Source organism: Dermochelys coriacea, chromosome 7, assembly GCF_009764565.3.
Source record: "Dermochelys coriacea isolate rDerCor1 chromosome 7, rDerCor1.pri.v4, whole genome shotgun sequence".
In the NCBI taxonomy this organism is placed as follows: Eukaryota; Metazoa; Chordata; order Testudines; family Dermochelyidae; genus Dermochelys; species Dermochelys coriacea.
Genome location: NC_050074.1, coordinates 24,523,152 through 24,548,729, shown reverse-complemented (window position 1 = coordinate 24,548,729; position 25,578 = coordinate 24,523,152). Strand labels below are relative to the sequence as shown.

At 43.8% G+C, this 25,578-nt stretch overlaps 1 protein-coding gene across 7 annotated transcripts in view; it reads left to right on the top strand.

Moving 5' to 3' along the window:
* Window positions 1-25,578, top strand: part of NCKIPSD (NCK interacting protein with SH3 domain) — a 106,730-nt gene that overhangs the window by 52,237 nt on the left and 28,915 nt on the right. For 6 of the 7 annotated variants that reach the window (XM_038409925.2, XM_038409919.2, XM_043518204.1 and 3 more), the window contains exons 4-7: window positions 1,525-1,612; window positions 4,120-4,745; window positions 22,057-22,227; window positions 23,971-24,057. In XM_038409925.2, the coding sequence (XP_038265853.1) occupies window positions 1,525-1,612; window positions 4,120-4,745; window positions 22,057-22,227; window positions 23,971-24,057 (972 nt within the window). The remainder of the gene's footprint in view (window positions 1-1,524; window positions 1,613-4,119; window positions 4,746-22,056; window positions 22,228-23,970; window positions 24,058-25,578) is intronic. The other variant, XM_038409924.2, reaches the window with a different exon arrangement.

Genomic DNA, 25,578 nt, shown 5'->3' with positions numbered 1-25,578 from the left:
TCTTTGTGTTCTTGAAGCTGCTAATATTGCTGGGGATGTGTTCCTAGTGCTGCAATTCAGATGGAGTATGGTGGGGCCAGTTGTTATTATCCCTTTGCCACTGTAGTGCCATTAGAGCTTTGTATACTATTTGGGGCTCTTATTCATTCAGATTTCTAACAAGTCTTATTCATGGCAGCGTTGCTAACTTTCACAATTGCATTGCAAGTCTTGCGACATTTTCATAAAGCTCTATCTGCTGGAGTCTTGTTATGGGAGCATCTCAGGTTTCATTTAGAACAAATGTTTCTGGCCCTCATGGTTACAGAGAAAAACTTGAAAATGTGTCCTCAGTTGGCTCATAAACAAGCTAAGAAAAAAGAAACCAAAACTTCTCTCTCAAAATCTCCTTATGTTGGAGAGCCTGGTTCATGATTTTGAACTCTTGGCCACCCTGTTTGCTTTACAGGCATTATAAAACGTACAGAAATTCAGTATGTCAAAAAAGACCACCACCTTCCCAGCCCATCAATATAAACTCCTCCCCTCCCAAATACCGTTAAAGAGGAAGCCTGGAAGAAATGTAGCATGGCCTCAATGTTGTCACATCAGGGCTCTGTGGGACCAAGCTGGAGTCTAGTGCACCTCATTGAGACCACTGGCACTAGTCCCTCCCTGCAGTTCAATGGGTTCTGGTGCAGTGTCCTTCCTGGAGGAAAACACCACTTAAGTTGGCTGCTATTTTCAATGCTGGCTGCAGTTTCCCAGTGGTCTGGGGTCATAGTCCTACGTGGAGCAAACTGCAGTCATACAAACACTAAGCGGTAAAGGTGATTAATCGTGGTGAGGTCCCTGTATCCATAAGAAAAGGTGATAACTCAGGAGTCTTGGGGAACTCGCCATTATTCCACCCACAACCATTGCCAGGAGGAAAGAATTATGTGGGAAGTACTAGCTGTAGGGGGCGTTTTGTGAAGCTCTCTAGTTGAAGCATCTCGCAGCAGGGAACAACACGGGGGTTGTGGCAACACACAGCTACTCTAGCCCTAGTTTCTCACTCTCTGTATAAGATTTGCTATGGAAGTATGAATTAGGAAGGAATTTACGTAGTTCCAGTCCTTGGCTTTGTCTTTCTGCAAGGATATTTGTGGCTGATGTAATGGATCTCTCCAAAAGTGTGTTTAGATATGCACACTGTATGCTGCCTCTGTGGGGCTGTTGAGATCACTGTAAAGTCATGGTGAACGTGTGGGATTGCGTCTGGAATAAGAAAAAAGTAAATGCTTGACAGGTCTCTATGACACACATGCTGTGTGCTGCTGAACATAGCAATTAAACAAGGGCTGGCTTTCCTGTCAAGGGAGGAAATAAAGCGAGGTTTCAGAGTTTCTGCTTTGTTCTTGCAGGAAGTCACCTATTAATATCTTTATGGAATGAGGAGACATTAACACGTGCGTGCGCGCACTCCTTCACACAAAGGTTTATAATAAGGAGTGTATCTTGATTGTCAACCTCCTTTGATTGCTCTAAAATGTTCTCTTTTAGATCCCGCCACAGCCCCGGCGTGCTGCTCCTGTAACACCCCCGCCACCAGAGAAACGCAAGAATGTGCAGATGGAAGCACCCATTAGAAGTAAGGAAAAGCTTTTGGGGTTTTTATACACATGTTGGGCAAGAGGCAGACAACACTGAACTAATATATAGGAAGATGTGTAATGGTAGCAGTAATTCTGGCTCAGAAAAGCATCTCTTGGATTTCTGCTCAGGTGATGTTAGGCTGAAATTTCCATCACAATTTTAATCCTAAAACTCCAGTGTTGGGGACTAGTGTTTCTCTGTCCTTTCCTGGTCCTCAAGCATGATTTGTGGCTGACTGGCACCTGTGGCAGCTTCTCCCACCAAATCGGCACATTGGATGCTGGGCATGGTGTTCTCTGGACTTCCTAAACTGACTGACTTTGGGGGAAGACAACATTTGCAGAAGAAGCTTTAGACTATTTGTTCTGCTTGGTTGTGATAAGGATATAACTAGTGTTTTGGGGTCCTTGTATAAGTTACTCTCTCAGGAGTATCATAGGGATCTTTCAACAAGGCAGCATGAGAATTTTTTTTTCCATCTGGATGTGATAATGCCATTAGATCACTAGAGGGCACTCGCTATTAATGCAATGACTGCTCCGTTAAGTAAAAGCTTTTTGCTAGCTGTCCATCTAGCTCTTTGTTCATATAATGGCCACATCAGTCAGACTTTTGCATAGTTGGTGGCTTGCCTGTGCAAAAGACAGGAGTATGGTGTCTTCACCCCCTAACCCAGGAGAAGATCAGAGGTGCATGTAGGGCAAGAATAGTAACTGTGTTGGTAGTGAGAACTTGCAATATTGATCAATGGAGTGCTACTGGGCCAATACTAAGCAAAAAAATTAATTTGCAACCTTTAGGGATTAGACCTATGGAGTAGAGGAGAGGGGAGTGAACGTTATTTTGTTGTGATACAATTCATGTGGTGGTGGTTGTGTATTGCCCCAGTGCTACATTGTGCTCATACAGTTACATTGTCATGATGCATAGCTCTCCCCAAACTCGGTCCAGAATTTGTTAATGTCCGGTAAAATGAGCTTGCAGGGTGCAGGACAGATCTGTCACATTCTGGGCAGTTCATTGAAATTTGGAACAGGCAGCAACCTGCTTCATGGTACTGAGCCATTCCACACTACAGTAGTGAGAATTTCTACCCTTGGGAATGATTTTTCTTGAATCCATTATCTATTCCCTTGATTCCATTGAATCTACTGGAAGTATGTGGATGATCATCTTCAGGAGGAAGATGAAGAATGGTAGAGATCTCTATGGGAGATGTATGCTCTTATTCAGCCTCACATGTCGTTGACCTGAACAGTTGACGTAGACAATCCCACTATTCCCTTATTCATAGGGGTGGAAGGCCTATTGACAGGCTTCATAGCGTTCTGGCTTTTGACTTGCGGGTAAGATTGTGAGATTACCAAAAGATCACCCAGGACTAGCAGAAAAAACAAAAGCCTCTTCCAGAGGTGACTGGCCCTTTGGCCCAAGAGACGCCCTGTTGCCTAAGGTATTGTTGCCTAAAGAGATTATTATTTTCTATGGATAAGCAGGAGTCAATAAGGAGCATGAATGGCTGGGTGAACATTCATGTAGCATGCAAAATCAGAATAAATTCACCTTGGGAATCAAGGTGTTCCTAAAGCAGTACTTTTACTGTCCTACAGATCTGAAATATCTTCATTTGGGATTCACAGAAAGTAGCTGATTGAGGCCACTTCTTGCCCAAGCAACTATCTTCCTGGTCAAGCTATGAGAGGTTGGGTGTGGGATAAAAGTATCCGCAGCCCCATTTTTACAAGTTATGGGGCAAAGTATATGAGTAACTGAGTAATGAAAAATTTAGGCTAGATGTTAGGAAAAACATCCGAGCAGTAAGGTTGATTAGATTGTGGACTAGTTTACCTAAAGAAGTGGTATAAGTACCATTGCTAGAGTTAGCCGAAACTAGACAGGACAAAGCACTCGGAAATATACGCTAGCAAGTACTGCTATACTAGCTGGGAAAGGGCGATATGAGCTAATGGGTTTATAATCAGATTACCTAGAGTGCAGAAAGTGGACTACGCATGCCTGTCGGCCAAATGCTTTTTTTCTTGCTGTTGATGCCAAGCAAAGCATACAGTTAGTGCTGCAGGGAAGGATCTTTACAGAAGAAGGGAGAAGCTTGCTGCAATGAGTCATCTTATGTACCTTGAAATTTTCAGATACATCAATCAAAAAAGTACTGGCTACATGCAGTATGTTTGGGGGGAAAAAAGTTGTTGTCTAAACCAGGGGGGAAAAAGACTCCTCTCTCCTAGTTATGTTTTTCCTGTAAAACGGTGAGCCTTTTGAAGAGAATCTCTATAGAACAGCTTTCTTCCCCTTCCTGAAGAGGTTATTTTACTGGGGTGCTCAAGAGAGACCTAATACAATTATGCTTTGAGATAAGCGATCCAGGAAGAGGAGCTTTGGTGGCATGCACAATGAGCTTCTTAATAGACTCTGCTGCGGCAATTTCTTTTCCCCTTTTTTCTTTGATGCTGTTACTAAGGCCTTTTAATTGTTCCTTTTCAGATGCTGTTGAAATCACCTCTGGGTCGGTTTCCAGTACCTCCTCTATAAGCACAACTTCCCTGGATACCTTGTACACTGGTTCCACTGCATCCGAAACAGGTCTCCCAACAGCCACTTCCAGCCCCACCAACACCCCTCCCCCTGTCCCCAGCAGGAGTGCCCACACCACAATATCACGCAGCTTGGATATTAGTCCTTCAGCCCACCTGAAGCATGGGACTTCAACAAAGGGTGGTGCAACCAAATCTCCACAGACCAAGAGGGCTGCCCCAGGACCTCCTGTTGAAACAGCGGGTCAGAGGTCTCTCCCTATGGATGGGGAGAAGAATCTGCAAGTCAAGAAGACTGCTCTAGCTCCATCCGGGGGCTTAGAAGCCTTCAACTCTCTTTGCCTTGATAAGAAGGCAGCTGCTTTGGAGGAGTTGGCACCAGAATCCAGCAGCCAGACGATTTCTGTGCCAAAGACAATAGGTGCGGAACTGATCGAGCTGGTGCGCAGGAACACCCACCTCAGCTATGAGCTGTCACGGGTTGCTATCGGTGTAGTGATTGGCCACATTCAGAGCTCCATTCCAGCAACCAATAACATCATGGAGCAGATCCTCATCTCATTGGTGGAAAATAAGGTAAAGGAAATGCTGAGCTCTGGCAAGAGGACACCATACAGGGACTGGGCAAAAATATTAAAATATGATTGAAGTAAATCTGCATTTTGCTCCTGGAGCTCAGAGGCCAACCCAAGTGAGGAAAGAAGAGTCCAAATTAAAATAAGATGAGTGAGCGAGCGGAGGTGATAGGCTATCATGAAGGAGTGAGTTGGGGGGGGGGGAATCCAAGTAGGCTTAGCTAGCGACAAGCAGAGGAAATGGCAGTCTGGTACATTGTGCAGGATATTATTCCAGATGGGCTATGAAAGTAAGAACTGACTCTGTGGGAATAAGTGAATGAAAAGAAGCTGGTGTCGAGAGCTGTTTGGTCATCAGCTTGGGTTTTAGAAGCACTGTGTGTGGGCTGGAGGGGAGCTGGGCATTACAGGAGACTACATATGAGGGGATGGAGGAGAGCCAGGATTAACATCTTGGGTCCTGTAAAACTAACAGCAAACAGGTTAGTTGGTAGGAGCTGTTGGAGATAGTAGAATTTCTAGATCCAGAGGGCAGTGCTAGTAGTAAGACTTCAATGGGCACAAATACAGCAGGATCCAATGCACTCTAGGGGATTGTACTTTGGTCCCGTTTCTTTAGGAAGTCTGGGATGGCTACATATGGACAAAGTATAAGCTGGCTACTATCCTAGAGGAGAAGGAGGTGGTGGAGGAGCATTTCTCCGTGAAGTTTATTCCCACCCTGTGACTGCCACAGGGAGGAAGGAGAAAGAACTAGTGGCTGCCGGTGTGTTGTATTAGCCTCCCCATTGCCCACCACTGGATTACTTCTTCCTAAAGTCTCCAGGCTTTCGCTGGATTTTTCAAATGCATGGAAACTTTCAGCAGAAGTGCTGAATTCAGCATTCTTCCAACCATGAATGGGAGGATAAGATTGAGGCAAGTCTGAGAACAAGTATCCCGACTAGTGAGGACAAAGCAAGCAAAGGGAATTGCCAACGTGGAAGGTTCAGCAAGCATTGCTGATTAGTCATTCAATGTCTGGGCCATGTGTGACTAGACACAGGCCGCTGGAGAGCATGCTGCCTCCCGGGTGGTGGACTTCCTTACGTAGAAATGCCCAAATCCTTTATGTAGGAGTCTAAAACATGAGGGAGTTGGGATCTGATAGGCGCAAGAATGACTTTCACTATCCAGGAAGAGAACTGAATATCGGTTTGGTCAACTGAAAAGATCCAAGAGTTTTCTGGTGCCCAGAATGAGTGAAAACTGAAGGAAATGCGTTAGAAACCAATGTGTGAGATTCAGGAAGGCTTGAGATGCACTGAGGCTTTTTCTGATGAGGTCTGACTTTGGGATTAGACTGTCTCAACTAAGGTAGAGAGGGTACCCTAAGATCAGAATTTGGGGGGCTGGTTAGCAGGTGTGTTAAACCTAGATAGGAAAGGGCAGAGGCAAAACTTTTGCTTAGCTCGACTGGTGAACATTCAGCAGGTGGTGAATAACTGAAAAATATTAGAGAAATAATGAAAATTAAGCAAAATGGGATGGGATTTGTATTAAATAATGGAGACTGATTTGGTGGGCATAAGTGGAATATTAACATTGCTAACATTAATAAGATTAATATTGTACCTGTTTAGGGGAGATACAGGAGTTGGTGCGTTTAGTTCTGGGTAGTAGCTAGGGGATAACTTAGCAATGGAGTGAAGAAGTAAATATATTAGTCATATGACCTGGGTACTGTGCATGCCAATATCATAAGAGAATTAGCCAAAGAACTTGAGCCATTAACAGTTGGTTCTCTGAGAATTTTTCAAAACATGGAGGTAGCACAGGACTGGAGAAGAAGTTATGTGGTACAGATCCTTTTTAAAAAGTGGCAGTTATTTTCTGCAAGTAGTAGAAGGAGGAAATAGAACCATGAGTAATGAACAGATGTTTATAAAGAACTTCTGTGCATAAACCCATTTTTTTCTCCAACCGTGTTAGAATTACTGTGTAGGGGTAAGTGTATGCATAGCTACTAAACATATGTGGATGTAACAATTAAGCACCTTCTTTTTTGTGACCACAGAATACACTAAATACACTTACTTTGCACCTTTTAGACTCTTTGGTTGGTCTTCCCATCAGGACCATAAAGGTTCAAATAGTTTTCCCCAAGACAGTTTCTCTATTGCTCTCTATACTGGGCTGTTCCACAATACATTCTTCAGCCCTCTTTTTAACCCATTTAGGGAATAGTTCCCAAGCCATTTGAGTAATACCACCATCGTGAACTCGTGCCTAATAAACTAGTACCAAGCCTTCACCACCTCACTCGATTACATACATGCACAGATAAAAATAAAAGAAGACTTCATCTTGCAGTAGTCACTGAAACAGACAAATGTCTAGGCAGCCATTACCTTTGAATGGAAGGATAATAAATTTCAGCTCCCACTTGTTAAATGCAAGGAGTACATTCCCTATAAACATCTAAGATCAGAGTTCCATTGCAGATGGCAAAATTACAGTGAATTGTTCAGAGATGTTCAGATTTGCAAAACTACTGGTATTCAAAATTTTGATCAAATAATAATCCAATTAATTATCTACATCGAAAAGATCACCTGTAAGTAATCATAACGGCTCACATTTTTGTGGCCACAACCAATTGGATAATTGCTTTCAAACTCAATAATAATATACTAACTGTCTGATCTAGATTCAGAAATAATTTGTAACTGATGTATCATGCAGATATTCTGGATTTGGCCCAAACTGTATGAATTCTTGCTCAATTTCCTTTCCCTCGGACCCTGAACAGCCCTCTAAAAATAGTTTGAGCTTTATCATGCTCTGAGAAAACAGATTATTTTTTTTCCAATTTCTGCAAAGAATCTCCAACTTTGTGGGTTGTGAAAGTGAAAACTGTGTACAAAGTTCCTGAAAGTAGGATCCCTCTTCTTTTTTATAGCTGTCGCCTTATCAGAGAGAACATGGGATTACATTTTGTAATTCATTGGGGGGGGCAATGTATTTGCATCTTGTACTTGATACTGTACAAGGAACAAAAGAGACTGCCCCTGTCCAGAGAAATGTAGTCTATCAGTACATCTTCAGCAGTATTTGTCTGAGGGTAGACACCAAGGCCAGGTTTACACACACAGGTTTTGTACTAGTAAAACTATTTTGGTTAGGAGGAGGATGTTTTTTAACCAAAATAGTTATGCCAGTACATCTTGTAGTGTGATGTAATTATACTGGTACAAAGGCCCCTTATATTGGTAGAGTTTATTCACGTTACTGTGTAGGACTGGCAACTTTGTACTGGTATAACCCCACCCACACTGTGGGGGGAGGGTTGTACTGCTTGCATTATACCAATATAGTTAAAACAAAACAATACAACTTTTGTATGTGGACGAACCCAAAAATAATTATCCTTATAAGCTTATGTCCCTGATCATACCAAATCATTCCATGTTCCCAAGGGGATTTTATTTACAAACTGACACAATTTACAGGGTGAATACTGAAATTTAGAGGGTTGTGGCTGTTTTCAGCTTTAAGTCAAGGGCATATTTTTAAAAACACTTCATAAAACTCTTTGGATCCTCTCCTTTCATATCATACAGTACAAACACTTATCCATGTGTGTGTTCTGTATTCTTTGTTTTTTAAGTGAAGTGAGACATCATTGATTAAAAAGAAAAGGAGTACTTGTGGCACCTTAGAGACTAACAAATTTATTAGAGCATAAGCTTTCGTGAGCTACAGCTCACTTCATCGGATGCATCCGATGAAGTGAGCTGTAGCTCACGAAAGCTTATGCTCTAATAAATTTGTTAGTCTCTAAGGTGCCACAAGTACTCCTTTTCTTTTTGCGAATACAGACTAACACGGCTGCTACTCTGAAACCTGTCATCATTGATTAAAGCATCAGTATACTCCATAGTAAATCTTATGCTCATTTCAAGCTTTGTATTACATTCCTTAATTAGTTGTGCCCTTTCTTCTATTCTTTTAATTTGAAGTCAAATCACTGGTTTACTAAATCAATTTTAGACTGTGTTACCTCCAGCTTATTCTCAGCATGCTTCAATTCTGAAGATTGAATTGCTTGTGGTATTTTCCATTCATTTATAGTGCTCCTCTTCTGTAGAACCCGGTGCAATGCACTGATCTAGGAGGAGGAAATGACCTCTTGTGCCTCTGACATTTTATTTCCCCTAAGTTAGTCTTGTGGGTGTCTGATGCTCACTTCATAATGGGAGTAATTTCTAAAAGTGTGAGCTCAGATTGCTAATGAGCCATAGTTCCCCATCAAACCCTTAAAAAGGGGAAGCAGAACTAACCAACCACTGTGTGCTCAGGATATCTAGAGGCCCTCCCATTATAAAATGAACCAACACCGAATGTTTTCCTTAGGGAGATTTGCTGCTGTGACTCAGGTTTCCCAAAGTGGCTTCTCCAAGCAGTCATTGACATTGCCTAGGCTATGGTCACTCTCCTCTTGTCCCTTCCTTTTTTTTAATGAATTATACAGTTAATAGGTGATGAGAATGAAGGAAAATGAAAAATCTTGCTTTTACAAAAGTATTTGCTGCAATGTCTATTGGAAAGATAGATTGGAATTGGCATGCATAGGAACACAAATGTCTCAGGAATTGGAGGAGTTGGTCTGAGGATTTATTGGGCTGAATATCAGACAAGAAAAATTGTCTGTCCCATATTTTTAAATGGTGTAACTCTAGTCCAGGTGCTGCACTGCTTGAATAATCTAAAAATAGACCAGACGAAGCCCTCAAATGCTTTGTAAGGACAATTCTGCATTTAGCGGGTGGATTGTGGGAGTGAACAAGATAACACCTAATTGGGGTAAAGACCTAACTCCTTTGTTTTCTGCATGAAGTCTTCAGAAGGGTAGGAATTGCCACACTTTATCAGACCAGAAGTTCATCTCGTCCAGTGTCCTGCGTCTGATGGTAGCCAGAAGCAGATACTTGAGAGGAAGGTGTGAGAATCCCAGTGGATAGAGGGGGATAATCTGCTCCCCATGTTAGGGCTTATCCTGGTCTCTGGTAGTTAGAATTGGCTTAAACCCTGAGGTTTAATACACTTCCAAAGGTTATGTTAGCACTAACTATAACAATTCTGGTTATTCTTGTTATCCATATAAATGTCCACTAGTCCCTTTTTAAAGCTTGCAAAGTTATTGACCTTTTAGTATGGCTTTTGACACAGTCCCACATGACATTCTCATAAGCAAACCAGGGAAATGTGATCTAGATTAAATTACTATAATGTGGGTGCGTAATTGGTTGCAACTCTATACTCAGAGTAGTTATCAGTAGTTCATTGTCAAAGTGGGAGAGTGTGCCTAGTGGACTACTGCAGGGGCTCGTCCTGGGTCTGAATATTATTCAATATTTTCATGAATGACTTGGATAATGGAGAGGAGAATATGCTTATAAAATTTGTAGATTACACCATTCTGGGAGGTGTTCAGGCACTTGAGGAGGACAGGATTAGAATTCAAAATGACCTTGACAAATTGAAAAATGGGTCTGAAATCAACATGATGAAATTCGATAAAGACCAAATGCAAAGTACTGCACTTAGCAAAGAAAAATCAAATGCACAAATACGAAAAGAGGCATAACTGGCTAGGTGGTAGTATTGCTGAAAAGTATCTGGGGGTTATAATGGATCACAAATTGAATGTGAGCTAATGGTGTGGTGCAAGTTGTGCCAAAAAAAAAAAAAAGGCAAGCTAATGACATTCTGGGATGTATTAACAGGAGTATCGTATGTAACACAAGTGGTTGTTAGCCTGCTCCATTCAGCACTGGTGAGGCCTCAGCTGGAGTACTGTGTCCAGTTCTCAGCACCACGTTTTAGGAAAGATATGGATAAATTGGAGAGAGTCCAGAGGAGTACAACAAAAATAAGATTTCAAAAACCTGACCTGTTAGGAAATTTTTTTAAAACTGGGTATGTTTAGTCTTGAACAAAGAAGACTGGGAAGGGGGGTACTAAATAGTCTTCAAATACGTTAAGGGCTGTTATAAAGAGGACTGTGATCAATTGTTCTCCGTGTCCACTGAAGGTAGGACTGCTTATCTGAAGCAAGGGAGATTTAGGCTAGATATTAGGAAAAATTTTCTAACTCTAAGGATAGTTAAGCACTGGAATAGGCTTCTGAGGGAGATTGTGTAATCCCCAACATTGAAGGTGTTTTAAGAACAGGTTGGACAGACATCTGTCAGGGATGGTCGAGGTTACTTGATCCTGCCTCGGCACAGAGGGCTGAACTTGATGATTCCTCAAAAGTCCCTTACAGCCCTACATTTCTGTGATTTATCATGTTACGTGACAGCTAGTTACACAGTCTGCCTACACATTGTGTGAAAAATTTTCCTTTTTATCAGTTTTGAATTCGACACCCTTTTAATTTCGTTTAATATTTACTTGTTCTCCCTGTCGCTACAAGAACAGAAGCTCCTGATGTACCGTCTCTTGACAATTCATTATTTTATATACTTGTCCTCTATTATTCATCTCCTTTCTAAGGCAAAGAATTGCAATCTTCTGTCTCTTCCTATGAGAGTTTTTCCAAGTCCCTAATCATTCTCATTGCCCTTCTCTAAGACACCTCTAATTCTGCAACATCTTTTTTTAGATGGCGTGACCAGTACTGCTCGCAGTATTCCAGATGAGCCTGCATCATTAAATTACATAATGGCATTATAATAATTTTCTCCATGCCATTCCTTACCCATCCTAGTATCTTGTTTGCTTTTTTGAACAGTCTTCACTGAGCTGTCTGCAGTGATGCCCTATCTGTGGAATTAGTTGCCTTAAAACCTTAGATGTAGGAGTAGTTTAATTTTTTCCTTCTAAATGTGCGTTACATTTTCTTCTGGAAGAAGTTTAATCTATGCCTCCTGTGAAATTGCAGTGTCACAATCTTCCATTTAAGACATGGGAGTCAGAATCAATCTGCACTTCCATTAAAATCAAGCTTTAAATCTGTTGACTATACTGTAAGCTCTACTTTGGTCAAAGGAGTTCTAACGTAAGTGGGATGGCCAGCATGGATGAGCACAAGCCATGTTAGACCAGTCATGCTTACAGCTAGCTGATATTTTGGTTTGACCGTATGCTTTCTGGAAGGCCAGACTACATTAGAACCCTGTTTGGACACAGCCTGCGCACGTCAGCAACAGGCATGCTCCAAGCAACCCCCTGGAGTGTCAGACCCTGTTCCACTGGACACTCTCAGAATTCACCAATCTGCTGTTCCTAAATGAATGGAACACCTCAGTTTACCAGTTGCACTTCAGGATCATCTCTCAGTTCAGCTTACAGCACTTAAATTTTTTTATAGTGAAAAGAAGTATAAATAGAGATTTGAGAAGAAGTAAGTAGAATTAATGGAAATTGGAAACAAATGGGTTCATAAGTTTAGGCTCCAGTTAAAATGTTAATTAACAAGATATTTGCCTGTCTCATAAGTTAGCTCACCCAAAGTTTCTCTCCCAGCATTAAACAGCAAGACTGGCTGTGATGTGCTGTTTATAAGACAAGCCAATGGGCTGCTTGTCTCTAGGTGAAGGATACCTGTGTATACTTCTGCACCCCCAGATATACAGTAAAACCTGTCTTAGAGATCACCTCTGAAGAGAGACCACTTGTCACAAGTGACTACTTGCAGAGGCCACAGAATATCACCATGCTCTGGTGTGCAAACCTTTGCAGAGAGACCACCTCTCTTACAAGCAATCACTTTTCTAACTCCCATTAGAGGTTGCTCTTGGCAGATTTTATTGTAGTTCTAACCTCCATTGTCTTCACTTGTAAAATTGGGTACCCTATGCTGCTTATTTATTTCCTTCAGAGCATCTCTCCTGAAGACTTTACAGTCTCTTGATTAGCATTTTATTCCATCTGTAAACAGGCATCTGTTGTGAAGTATACAGTATGTAGTTTACATGTAGCTAGGCAAGTAGGTAAGTATCTCCTGCCTTAAAGAAACCATTCACCTTCTGGTGGCCGGCCCCAGCTGGCTTATCTTAAGAGCATAATTATCAGTGTATATACATAACTCCTTACATATTATCCACACATACCTCTAGCAATGATTATGATGAACAGTGTGAAACAGGCTTTTAGTGGAAACCTCGCATGTCACCCATTGACAAACTTATTTAGAGACCAGAATGAGGGGATCCCTGTAACACTGTGCACCCTGCCAGTTGTCACCAAGAGGTCCCGGGGTCACAAGGACCAGTGTGTAAATCCATTAACCTCCGATGGATTCTTACAGGCACTGGGTTATGATGCATTTAGTGCGTGTATGTGAACTTTGCTACCTTTCATTCTGTAACTAGCTGTGACAAATCTCATTGCTGACACTGTCAAACTGTTGCTCCACCTCTGCCTGGTACTGCTGCTTCTGGAAGCAATCTGCCCTTTGCACTGAATGCAGTTTCCTTCTGTAATTCTGTGTTGCTTAAAACATTTTTGTCTTGTTGAAAAATTTCTCCCACTCTGCACACATTTAGGGCATGGTTACACTTGCGAGTTAGAGAGCATTAAAGCAGCCCAATGCACTCTAACTCTCAACGCATCCACACTAGCAAAGCACGTAGAGCCCTCTGACTCCGCGGCTAGAGCGCTCCTGGTATTCAACCTCAGTGAGTGGAATAACGTTTGATGCACCCCCACTGGAGTGCTGTGGCGCCAGTGTGGACACCCTGGTCTGTTAGTGCGCTCTGATCAGTCTCCAGAAGTGTCCCATAATGCCTGCTCTAGCCACTCTGGTCATCACTTTGAACTCTACTGCCCTGCCCTCAGGTGACCAACCGTCAGACCTGTCCTTTAAATTCACTGGGAATTTTAAAAATCCCCTTCCCGTTTGCTCAGCCAGGCATGAAGTGCTCTCCGTGAATCTTTCCAGGTGACCATGTCTCCATGTGCCAGGCGATCCCCAGTATGGAGCAATGGCAAGGTGCTGGACCTCATCAGTGTTTGGGGGGAGGAAGCTGTCCAGTCCCAGCTGCGCTTCAGCCATAGGAATTACAATACCTTTGGGCAGATATCAAGGGGCATGATGGAAAGGGGCCATGACGGGGACGCACTGCAGTGCAGGGTTAAAGTGAAGGAGCTGTGGAATGCCTACCGCAAAGCCCGCGAGGCAAACAGCCACTCCGGTGCTGCCCCTGTGACCTGCCGTTTCTACAAAAAGCTGGACGCAATACTTGGGGGCGACCTCACCTCCACTCCGAGTGCCACCATGGACACTTCATAGCACAATCCAACAAGGCGGGAGGAGGAGGAGGAGGAAAGCGGGAGTGAGGGTGCTGAGGAGGAAGAAGACACCCCAGCCACTCGTGGTGGCTGGTGCTTGGGAAGGACAAACACCAGAGGAGGCTCCTGGTAAGTGGCTTTTATTGTGGGAAGGAAGTTATTCGGTGCAGATTCTTGGGGCGAGGAGGGTTAGGGCCGCATGCATGCCTAGATGCGGAATAGGGCGTTGATGTGCCCTCTCACATCGCAATAATCAGCCTCAGTGATCTCTTCAAAGATCTCATCCAGAACGTGGGCAATGCGCTTGCGCAGGTTTCGTGGGAGAGCCACTGTGGTCCTTGTCCCAGTCAGGCTAACATGTCTGTGCCATGAAGGGTGGGGGGGACCATTGCTGCACACAGGCAAGCTGCATATGGACCAGGGCGGAAGCCGCATTGTAGTAGAAGACCCTCCCTTGCTTCCTAGGTCACCCTCAGCAGCAAGAGATATTCCAGGACGAAGTCCTGTGGAAAATGTGGGGATAGTGTTGAGTATAGGGGTCTCTTGCAGTTGTTGGCTCTCCCCAGGGCACAGAAACCCAGAGGACAGTACAGCCATGAAAGAATCAGTCCCTCTTGACCCTGTGCTTACTCACCATTTTGGGGCTCCCAGGGGTTGTGTGCTTACTTTAGGACTGGCAAATTATGCTATTGTGTAGACTGTGCTTGCCCTCCTTAAGCGCAGGGGAATCATTGCTCTGTCTGGTGTGAACAATGCTGCCTCTGTTAAGTGTTGCATTTTGCCTATACAGATGCAACCTTCAGATCTCAGCCGTCAGTGTTATCACCAGCTGAGAGGCTGCAAAGAATCAGGAAGAGGCCACGTAGAAGCAAAGAGGACATGCTGCATGAAGTCATGCAGCACTCTCTTAATGAAAATCAAAAAATGCAGGAGTGGCGGGAGAGTGAAAGGAGGATCCACTAGCAGAATGCGGATTGCTGGCATCGAAGCACAGAGCGGCTGATAAACATCATGAAGCGCCAAGTGGACTCGATCCAGGCGCTCGTAGCCATGCAGGTGGAGCACTACCGTGCCCCTGCAGCCCCTGTCCCAAAACTCTTTCCCTTGTGCCCTCATGTCACCTCCAACCCACTTTCCCCAACATCTGGGTTTTTATCGCCGCCAGCTGCCTCAAACACCTGTAGCTTCACCACCCAGCCCTGAAAACTACAACCCTTACCCACTGCACTCAACCCCCATCACTATGCAGTATAGCCATCCTGAAGTGCAGCACTCATTGCTCAGCACTCCAAACAGAAAGGCTGAGTATGATAACAGGACATACGCAAACCTGTGATTGTACCGTTCCCCACCCCACCCCCTTGCCCTTTGTGTTTCCCAAGCAATTGTTTTCAATAAATGCATTTTCTTTTCATTAGATGGATTTTTTTGCTTTGAAAACATTCTTTATTATTGCATAATGTAAAAGATACTTTAGCCCAGGAAAGCAACAGGCACTGCAAGTCAGTGTATCATACATAGCAAACACAGATTCCTACTAACATTGGAACCACTGCACTTCACTCCCGTGCAGGGCACCAGACATTACTCGTGGTTTTCAGCCTCAAATTGCTCCCTCCAAGGCATCCCTAATCCTTGCAACCCTACGCTGGGCCCCTCTAATAGCCCTGCTCTCTAGCTGTTCAGATTCAGCCTTCAGGTGTTGAACCTCTGAGTTCCATGCCTGAGTGAATCTTTCACCCTTCCCTTCACAAATGTTATGGAGGGTATAGAAGGCGGATATAATCGCAGGGATGCTGTTATCGGCCAGATCCAGCTTCCCATACGGAGAACACCAGTGGCCCTTTAAATGGCCAAAAGCACACTCCACAGTCATTCTGCACCAGCTCAGCCTGTTGAACCGTTCCTTGCTGCTGTCAAGGCTCCCTGTGTAGGGTTTCATGAGCCAATGCATTAAAGGGTAAGCAGGATCTCCAAGGATCACAATGGGCATTTTGACTTCCCCTAATGTGATATTCTGGTCTGGGAAAAAAGTCCCGGATTGCAGCTTCCTGAACAGGCCAGTGTTCCGAAAGATATGTGCGTCATACACCTTTCCAGGCCAGCCTGCGTTAATGTCAATGAAACGCCCACAGTGATCCACAAGCGCCTGGAGAACCATTGAGAAATAGTCCTTCCGATTAACTTACTTGGAGGCTAGGTGGGCTGCTGCAAAAATTGGAATATGCATCCCATCTGTCGCCCCTCCACAGTTAGGGAAACCCATTTTTGCAAAGACAGCCACAATGTCATGCATGTTACGCAGAGTCACAGTTCTGCTGAGGAGGATGTGATTAATGGCCCTGCAAACTTGCATCAACATGATTCCAAAGGTCAACTTCCCCACTCCAAACTGGTTAGTGACCGATTGGTAGCTGTCTGGAGTTGCCAGCTTCCAGATTGCAATACCCACCCGCTTAGCCACCGTCAGGGCAGCTCTCAATCTCGTGTCCTTGCGCTTCAGGGTGAGGATGAGCTCCTCACACAGTCCCATGAAAGTGGCTTTTCTCATCCGAAAGTTCTGCAGCCACTGCTCGTCATCCCAGACTTGCATGATGATGTGATCCCACCTATCAGTGCTTGTTTTCCGAGCTCAAAAGCGGCATTCCACGATGGTGAGCATGTCCATGAATGCCACAAGCAATCTTGTATCGTATGCGTTACTTGAGTCAATATTATCGTCTGAGTCCTCACTGTCACTTTGGATCTTAAGGAGTAACTTGACTGCCAAATGTGATGTGCTGGCGAGACTAGTCAGCATATTCCTCAGCAGTTCGGGCTCCATTCCTGCAGACCGAAAGAGAAGATAGAGCGTGCAGTACTAAAAAGTTGAAAGATGGCACCAATTGTGGACGGAAGCAGAGGGATTGCTGGGATGTGAACGGATGCATCACGGGGCATTGGGACAGGACCCAGAATGCCTCCCCCCACCCCCTTCCCACAAGCCACAGTGCCAGAATGGGAAGAGGTGCTCTGTGGGATAGCTGCCCACAATGCACCGCTCCCAAAGTCGCTGCAAGTGCTGCAAATGTGGACACGCCAGTGTGCTTGCAGCTGTCAGTGTGGACAGACCGCAGCGCTTTCCCTACTGCACTCTACAGAGGCTGGTTTAACTCAAAGCGCTCTACGTTTGCAAGTGTAGCCATGTCCTTAGCTTTTCACAGCATTGTAAGGGAGGCTAGTTCCCCTTGCTTGTTCAGAAGCATGGGGAGCTCAGGAGTGTGAACACTTGGGAGGCACTTGTACAACAGCTTTGCTCTTGGCACAGACCAAATAAGATTTTTGCAATATCTCACTAAGAGAGAGGGCATGAATACTTTTTGAAAGTTGTTAGGGCTTAGGAGGCCTTTTGCTCATAAATTGCTACAGAAGTAGCCCTGTTTGGGGAAGTCATTGCCAGACCCCTTAAGAACACCATCTTCTCATTTGCAGTTCTTGATCAAGGGTTGCCATCAGCCAGAGAAATCTGCCGCTGAATAAATCTGTGGAGTGAATGTTTATTGGCCTACAGATGGCTGGAACACCTGAAAGGTGAAGTCTGAAAGACATTACTGAAGCGTAGCTAATGTGGTGGTGGAAAGCCAAGCAACTCCTCTTTTCTCTCCCTGTGACATACTTGCACATCTGTACGCACCAGACTCTGCCTCTCTGCAGTACAATCTTGCTCTCTAACAGGATTATATTTCCAGTGAAGATTTCTTTAATTATTACATGCCCAGCCAGGGAGAAAAACTTGCTCCTAAATGAAAGCGTTGAGTTCAGAGGGGTTACCCTGGAGAGTTTGGCTCAATAAATTAAATTAAGTGTCTCTGTTAATCTGGACTCTAGAGTCTCCTGGGGAGAGGTGTTGAGGAGACCAGCTCTTCTCTGCATTAGCTGCTACTTATTGAGGGGGTTTACTCCCCTCTTGTAAATGAAGGCTGGAGGGCAGCCTTTGTTACAATAGCAAAGAGTGAAATACAGAGGAGTCCCTTTTGTGTCTCTCCTGAAGAGCTGCTGTATGCTGATCTGGAGGGAAGTCTCTGGGAAGATGTTTGTACTCAAAGCACCAGTGATTTTGCAGAACTGGTAGCTTGGGAAGAAGGGGGAAGTCGAAAAGGAACAAAAACAGGAGGAAGAAGAAGCAGGAAGAACAGCTTTGCAGCTCTGCAGCCAAGTTTGCAGACCAGAATCGACAATCTGTTTGTTTGTTAGCAGTGGGGGTGAGGTGGCAAGAGACAAGTTTCTGAAAATAATCATGTTCTGTTTAGCAGAAATGAAAGCCCTGCAGTGGTGTACGGTTCTCCTTCCATTTGGAGGGGACCAGCTGTTTTGTTAAGAACAACAAACAAATGAAAAGTAAATTTCAGTTATGAAAACAGTTACATCCACTCACTGAAGGTGTCCGCTGCCTTCCCAAGTAACAGTCTGATTCCTGGAAATGACCTCATGGAGTGTCCACAGGGCTGTAATAGCTGCCAAGCTGCTTAATAAGCAGAGACCTGACCTCATTGCTGGGGCGGGGGGAGATGAGAATGGTGCTGAGATTCCATTAAAACAGCACACTGTATGGTTCTACTAGTCAGATTGGAGCACTTTGTTAGGAGATTGATCTTATTCATGTCCATTAGCAAATTTATGTTCATTGGAATTGGAGAGCCCATGGAGGATGGATTGTAAAGGCATAGATTTGAGTGTTGAGAGCCCAAGAAGAGCTTGGGTTAATCATCAAAACAAGCAGACGATTTAAAAAGGCATCCTGACTGTGAATTCTATTAAGAGCAGACCTGCATATTTCTGGACACTTACTAAGATACTGGCCACAGTTAACCCCCTCACAGGGGCTGGCCCATGGATGTAGAGTAATCTCCAAATGAAGGTCCATCACTTGGGACACTTGAAAATGGGCTAGCCAAAGCACCTGAGCTTGTGCTGAAAGAAACAAACCTGCAAAGGGAAGATGTGACCAAGTAGGTGTCTTCCATCTACCTTCTGATTCTGTGATTTAAATCACTGTTTTGCATAGTTACTGTAATCAGATTGTGCCTTGTGTTTCTGACAGTCACCCTCTGTCTCACACCAGCCTGCTGGTAATCTAGCTGGCCACTCCCCCCTCCCTCCACAGTGTCCCAAGATGCCTTTCTCAAGCGTATGCGGTGGATTGTGATAAAATTAAACCAACATGTTCCCTCCTTCATTATCTCAGCCTGACAAAGATTGTGTAATTAACAGCGACAAGAACACTTTGATTCAGTGCTTCAATTATGTAGTAAAAAAAGGTCCTAATTAGTTCACACCTCAAATTCCACTAAGCAAATTATGAACAAGTGTCTCTGTAATAAAACAGCTTAAACATTGCACTTAAGTTTTCAGTTCAGGGTTGTTGAGTTTCAGCTGCATTGGCAATAGCTTGTTGTTTGACATTTTGAAGTTTTATGGCAGCTACCAGTGCATGCTTTGAGATGAACGGGGCTGCATTTGTACTTTATTTTAAAAAGATTTCTTCTCTCTTCTTTAATATGAATTTGTGCTGCTCTGGTTTCTAATGAGAGTTACTTCTCAAAGGTTTTACTGTCTGAGGTGCTGCATAAGTGGCAAAAACGAAGTTATGACTAGATTCGGTTCTTCGCCTCACCTCTCTCTGGAGTCGGAGGCCCGGTGCACATTCTATCATATGTATAATGAAAAATAAATTGTTCCCAAATTTAAATCATGACGACATGGGGGGATTTCTTTTCTCATTGCACAGAGAAGGGCAATATTTGTTACTCTCTCGTAAACCACTCCCTTTTGTTCCTTTGTCTCATCAATGTGGCCCATCAATCTGACCAGGTCACTTCCATCTTTGAACCTCTTATGGCTTCCTCCCTCCGTTTCATCAAGTTCAAGCTTCTGGTTCTTGCCTTCAAGGCCCTGAATAATTTTTCCCCTTCTGATAGTCTATTCTTACCTCTTCTGGTGTTGTACCCTCCCAACCTGACCCATTCTCCGCTTCTTCTCGGACATCTCAATACCTTCAGTGCTCCCCCTTTATCATAGAATCTTTTCCCTGAATTAATCTTCAAAGACAATACACTTTCCTCATTCAGACCCCTCCCTATGGCATTCCTCTACCATGATAGCCACAGCAAGCTAGTTAGCTTATAGCCAAGATGTAGGGTAAACTTTCATTTACAGAAAAAAGTGGTATATAAAATTCTATCAGGATGTGGCTGGCTGTTACCTGGCCACCTTTCTCTTTAGTTGTTAATCTGTCCCCTAACTTCTCTCTGTTTTATCTCAGCATGTAAGCTCTTCAGGGCAAGGATTCAGCCTTCTTGTGGGTTTTGTGTGTGCGTGCAGTATTTTGCACATGGGAAATGCTACCAGACACGTTAATAGTAGTAATCTGAGAGAGAGATCTGTGCTGAAAGTAAGATTTACTGATCTTTTTGACTACATACAAACTCTTAAAGCTGTTTCAGAGTAGCAGTCGTGTTAGTCTGTATTTGCAAAAAGAAAAGGAGTACTTGTGGCACCTTAGAGACTAACAATCTGTTAGTCTCTAAGGTGCCACAAGTACTCCTTTTCTTAAAGGTGTGGTGCACTGTCATCTCACTTGGCTATTTAAAGAAAAGCAGAGCCTAAGCAAATTGAGAGGAATTGATTCCTACACAGGTTAATCCAGAAGGCAGCAATCCTAATACTTAACACTTCCTGTGCTTTAACATCTTCAAAGTGCTGTACTAATATGAACTCATCTGTTGTTAATGATTGACAAAACTGGCAGGTGAAATGAAAATCTGCCCATTTGGAGTCCAAGAAAAATGACAACTGTATTGGTGGGATCACATCCAAAAAACTGCTGGTTGAACTTTCAATTCTGTGGGACAAAACTGTGACTTGTAAAACTATGCACGCTGCTGATTGACCTGGCTCCAGTAATCCAGGCTGTCGTATGGTACGCGTCCAGTGCCAGAGCAGTTTCTCTTACTGCTCTTGGCCTGGCAGTCTGCATTAATCCTGTTCAGTTCAGAGGATGCCCACCCATGTGCTTAGACATCTCATGTGTTTAGTACCTGCATCTAGGAGGAAGGTGATCTTATTCTTATGGTGTTGGATTTGTACACTGAGAATAATACAACCAAGAGGGTGTTGTGAACTTAAACTAATATTTGTAAAATGTATTGAGCTGCTCAGATGGGAAGGAAAGTAGTATTTTTACTCTGCTGTATGTTAGGAAAGTGAAAATGGAAAGTAAGCTGACACTTTAGGTGGTGCCACCAGTGTGGTGGTTTGTTGGTTTTTTCCCCTTAAATATTTTGAAATTGACATTGTGGTGGTCAAAACAAGTAGAAGCTAGTTTGTAGATTATTTTTCCTCTGATGGAAAATGCATAAACCTCTCCACTCAGCAGTGTCCTTCCAAAGCACTGATAAAACGTGCTCTTTTGCAGACACGTGGCATTTCCATTTCCTGTTAACAGAGAGGGAAGGATTTTTATGTACTAAACTACAATTATCTGATCCATGCAACCCCCAGGTATACATTTCCATGGCTGTAAGAATGTTTTCTGGAGCTGATCAGATGTTAGGCTTCTCATTGATCCAACTGAGACAAGCAGCTGCTCTGGTGTCCAGCCTTACATTTCTGCAGTGGAGCCTCTAATGAGAACTAAGCATGATTTTCATACCTTCTGAAAGTAATACTGCCTCCCCAGCATTGTGGTCAAGGTTTTGGAGATGTAAAGATGAGTTCTGACTCTGCACCATTCCTGGAGCTCCTTTCACTGATTCAGTAATTGCATTATCTTTGCAAGAATGGAAGGGAGAAAGAACCAGAAAACAGTGTTTGGAAGCTGAAGTAGCGGGGTGGGTGTGGGGGTGTTAAACTCGCTGTCCACCTGCTGCCAGTTATTTGAATGAAGTGATCTGTCAGGACTGAGGCAAAGGATACCCGTGGAAACAGTTACTCTCCAAAAAGCTGCTGTCTATCAGGACCTCTATTACTGGTATTTCTTTTCTGTCTTCTTGCAGAATCTGAGTTCTGGGCTGCCTTCGGGGCAGATCTGCCATGATGAGCAGCGGCTTGAGGTTATCTTTGCAGATCTGGCCAGGCACAAAGATGATGCCCAGCAGCGCAGCTGGGCACTCTATGAGGATGAAAATGTCATCTGTTGCTATTTGGAAGAGCTGCTCCGTATCCTGGTGGGTTGCTTTCTTAAGTAGGTTTAGTGAAGCTGAGATCCCCTTGTAGATTTCCTCTCTCAATATTCTTTCCTTAGGGCTTGTCCCTGTGGAGCACTAGTGTTCAGCAAGCCAGGCGAGACTCGACAGTGCACCAGCTTGCCACAAAGTAACTCCCTGTTTGGTCACTGCTATAGTGGAATAAGGGTCCTGGAGTGTGACTTGAAAGCATGGTATGCTAAGGCGCTGATCTGTAGTAGTGTCCACACAGTGAGTTACAGTGGAGCAAGCGGGGGCATTGTAGAGTCATACCCTGGCTTGTGCCGCTCTAACTCCCCCTGTAGACAAGCCCTTAGTGAAATCGTCGGACAGATGTTCAAGGGATTATGTTGCCATTTATTAATAACGGGTGTTAAACAAGCCCTACCATATGTATGTATATCTGCTGTAATGCAGCCTGGGACTTAAGGTGCAAGATTCTGAATAAGGCTGTCTGCCTGGATTCTGTCATGCTTAGGAACCATGTTTAAATCCATCTTGCAAAATTATCATCCACCCATGTTTTACAGTGCTAAGTTCTTTATTCACCCATCTTTAAAAAGTAAATAAACAAATAGCCACCAAAAACCTCCTCTCCAGATGCACTGCAAGCTCAGTTGAACACTGTTCCATTGGCAACTTGTTTCATGATTTGGATGGCCAGCATGCACAAGCCAAACAATATCCGTGTTCTAGCCTAAGCCCTACCAACGTGCTAACACTGCCTTGTCCTGCCCATGCTGGCCTTTAAACTGCATGAAAAGTGTTATTGGGGCAGTTTAAAAACACTGCTTCCAGCGCTGTGTGAAGGCCAATGTAGAAAGTCCTAACTCTTAATTCCTTCTGAAGCGCATGAGTTTCACCTGCTTCTCCAAAGACGCATCTATACTGCGGACGATAAAGCAGCACATCTACGGAGCTACAGCTGTGCTTTAGTGTAGATGCTTGCCATGTCAACAGAAAGGGGTTTTCTGTTGATGTCCTCAGTCCATCTCTCCAAGAGACAGTAGCTAGGTTGACAGAATAATTTTTCTGTCCACCTAGCTGCATCCACAATAGGGGCTAGGTCAGCACTTAAGGCATGAAGATTTTAACAGCCCTGAGTGACGTAGCTAGGTTGATCTAATTTTTAAGTGAAGACCAGCCCTAAAACATACAGCTCATCAGATGGGTTTAATCTAGCTTCCTCCATGTTTCCTCCCTCCCCCCACTAATTCTGCAGGGTGAGATCTCCCAAGTTTGAAGCAGACAATACAGGCATAACCAAAATGGTTATAGATTATAGCAAGCATCGTGTGCATGTGTACATGCACAGCACTCAACATGACAAGCCCTGTCCTGACTGGGGCTTCTGGGTGCGACTGCAGCACAAACAGTATTTTCAAAACCCTTCATGGTTCACCTTTTTCAGATGCTTTCAGCATGTAAGACATGCAGGGAGAGACTTTGCTTGGCACTGAGGCAGTTCCAGGAGTTCACTTTGATATGGAATCTCTAGGGTAGCTGTTTCCCCTTGCACTGTCTTTGTGCTTCCCTCCTAATTTCTTTGTAGGGTGGTTGGACTGTGGGGACTGAAGTCCAGGGGATGGAGGAGCTGGTGAGATGGAAACAGTTCTTTATCCTGCTGAAAGGCTAGCCTGACTTGGGGCCTCTCTGTGTTCCTGATAGAGACCCTTTGGCTTCTCCAATATGCCAACAATCTCACTTGTTTGATTGTGTTTCCAGACAGATGCAGATCCTGATATTTGCAAGAAAATGTGCAAAAAGAATGAGTTTGAATCAGTCTTGTCCCTTGTGGCATATTATCAGATGGTAAGAGGTGTTGGATTCTTCCTATCTTCTATTGAAGGTTTCCCTGTAGACCCAAAGGAAAAGGGTTAACAAGCATGAATGTATGTAAAAATTTTCCCTGTTTGGACAGTTTTTACTGTCTGAACTAGACAGAGTTTCAGAAAATCCTTCTTGCACACTTAGATAACGTGTATTACACTTGTGGGTTGTGCAGCGCTTACTTGGACAATGAGGAGGTAGGACTTTGTGTCTAGTTTCAGGAGCAGTATTTAGTACTGTGCCTGTAAGCAGTCGGAACGGTAAAGATTGCTGCTTTCTTTTTAGCTCCACAGAGGAACAGAAGCGGCAGCCCTACTATAGTCTAGAGGAAGGATTTCCGAGAATGCCCTGGGAAAACTGACAGGCTGTGGCTTCTCCTCTCTTAATTGATGCATGGCTCTACATTAGTAAACAGCTCTGATTAGAAAGTGGGTTGTGAGGAGGAGCCCTGGGACTGAGGAAGGAAATTGATGTTCAGAGGAAGAAGTGTGGAGTTTGCCTTCTTTGCCTATAGAAATATTTCTCTGCCCCATTCCCTTTCTAAGGCTCATTGCAGTAGCACTTAGGCATGGATAGGAGATTCTTCCTTAGTCCCTAGCCACAGCACAGCAAACAGTGCAATCAACTTTTAATAAAAAATTGCTCTGTATAAACCCAGAGCTTGGCTATGGAAGAGGCTGCAACATGTTTGAGAGAACTGGGAAGCCCAGTCAGAAGTACAGGAGTCTGCTGGCTTTCCCAGTGCATTGTTGCTCTCCATGGTATGCTCTGTGAACGTGATTTCACAGGATGAATGACTATATGGAGAGCAGGTTTCAGAGTAGCAGCCGTGTTAGTCTGTATTCGCAAAAAGAAAAGGAGTACTTGTGGCACCTTAGAGACTAACAAATTTATTAGAGCATAAGCTTTCGTGAGCTACAGCTCACTTCATCGGATGCATTTGGTGGAAAAAACAGAGGAGAGATTTATATACACACACACAGAGAACATGAAACAATGGGTTTATCATACACACTGTAAGGAGAGTGATCAGATGGCTTATCTTAAGTGATCACTCTCCTTACAGTGTGTATGATAAACCCATTGTTTCATGTTCTCTGTGTGTGTGTATATAAATCTCTCCTCTGTTTTTTCCACCAAATGCATCCGATGAAGTGAGCTGTAGCTCACGAAAGCTTATGCTCTAATAAATTTGTTAGTCTCTAAGGTGCCACAAGTACTCCTTTTCTTTATATGGAGAGCAGAAAAGTTACCCATTGGACTTTAGTATCTATGACACTTGGTGCCAGGATTCCTTTCTCCATTCTTCTAGGTTTCTTTTGATCTCTCTGACCAGTTTGTTGGCTGGTATTTGGAGTGATATCGGGTGAGGCTTAGCCTCAGTGCTCCTGTAAGGTTGAGGGTGGGCTTCAGGATCAAGCAGAACCACTGCCTTGAAAAGAGTCTTGACGGTGGAATTTCTGCTTTGTGCACTCAAAGCCTTCTGATTAAAAACCCATTCTC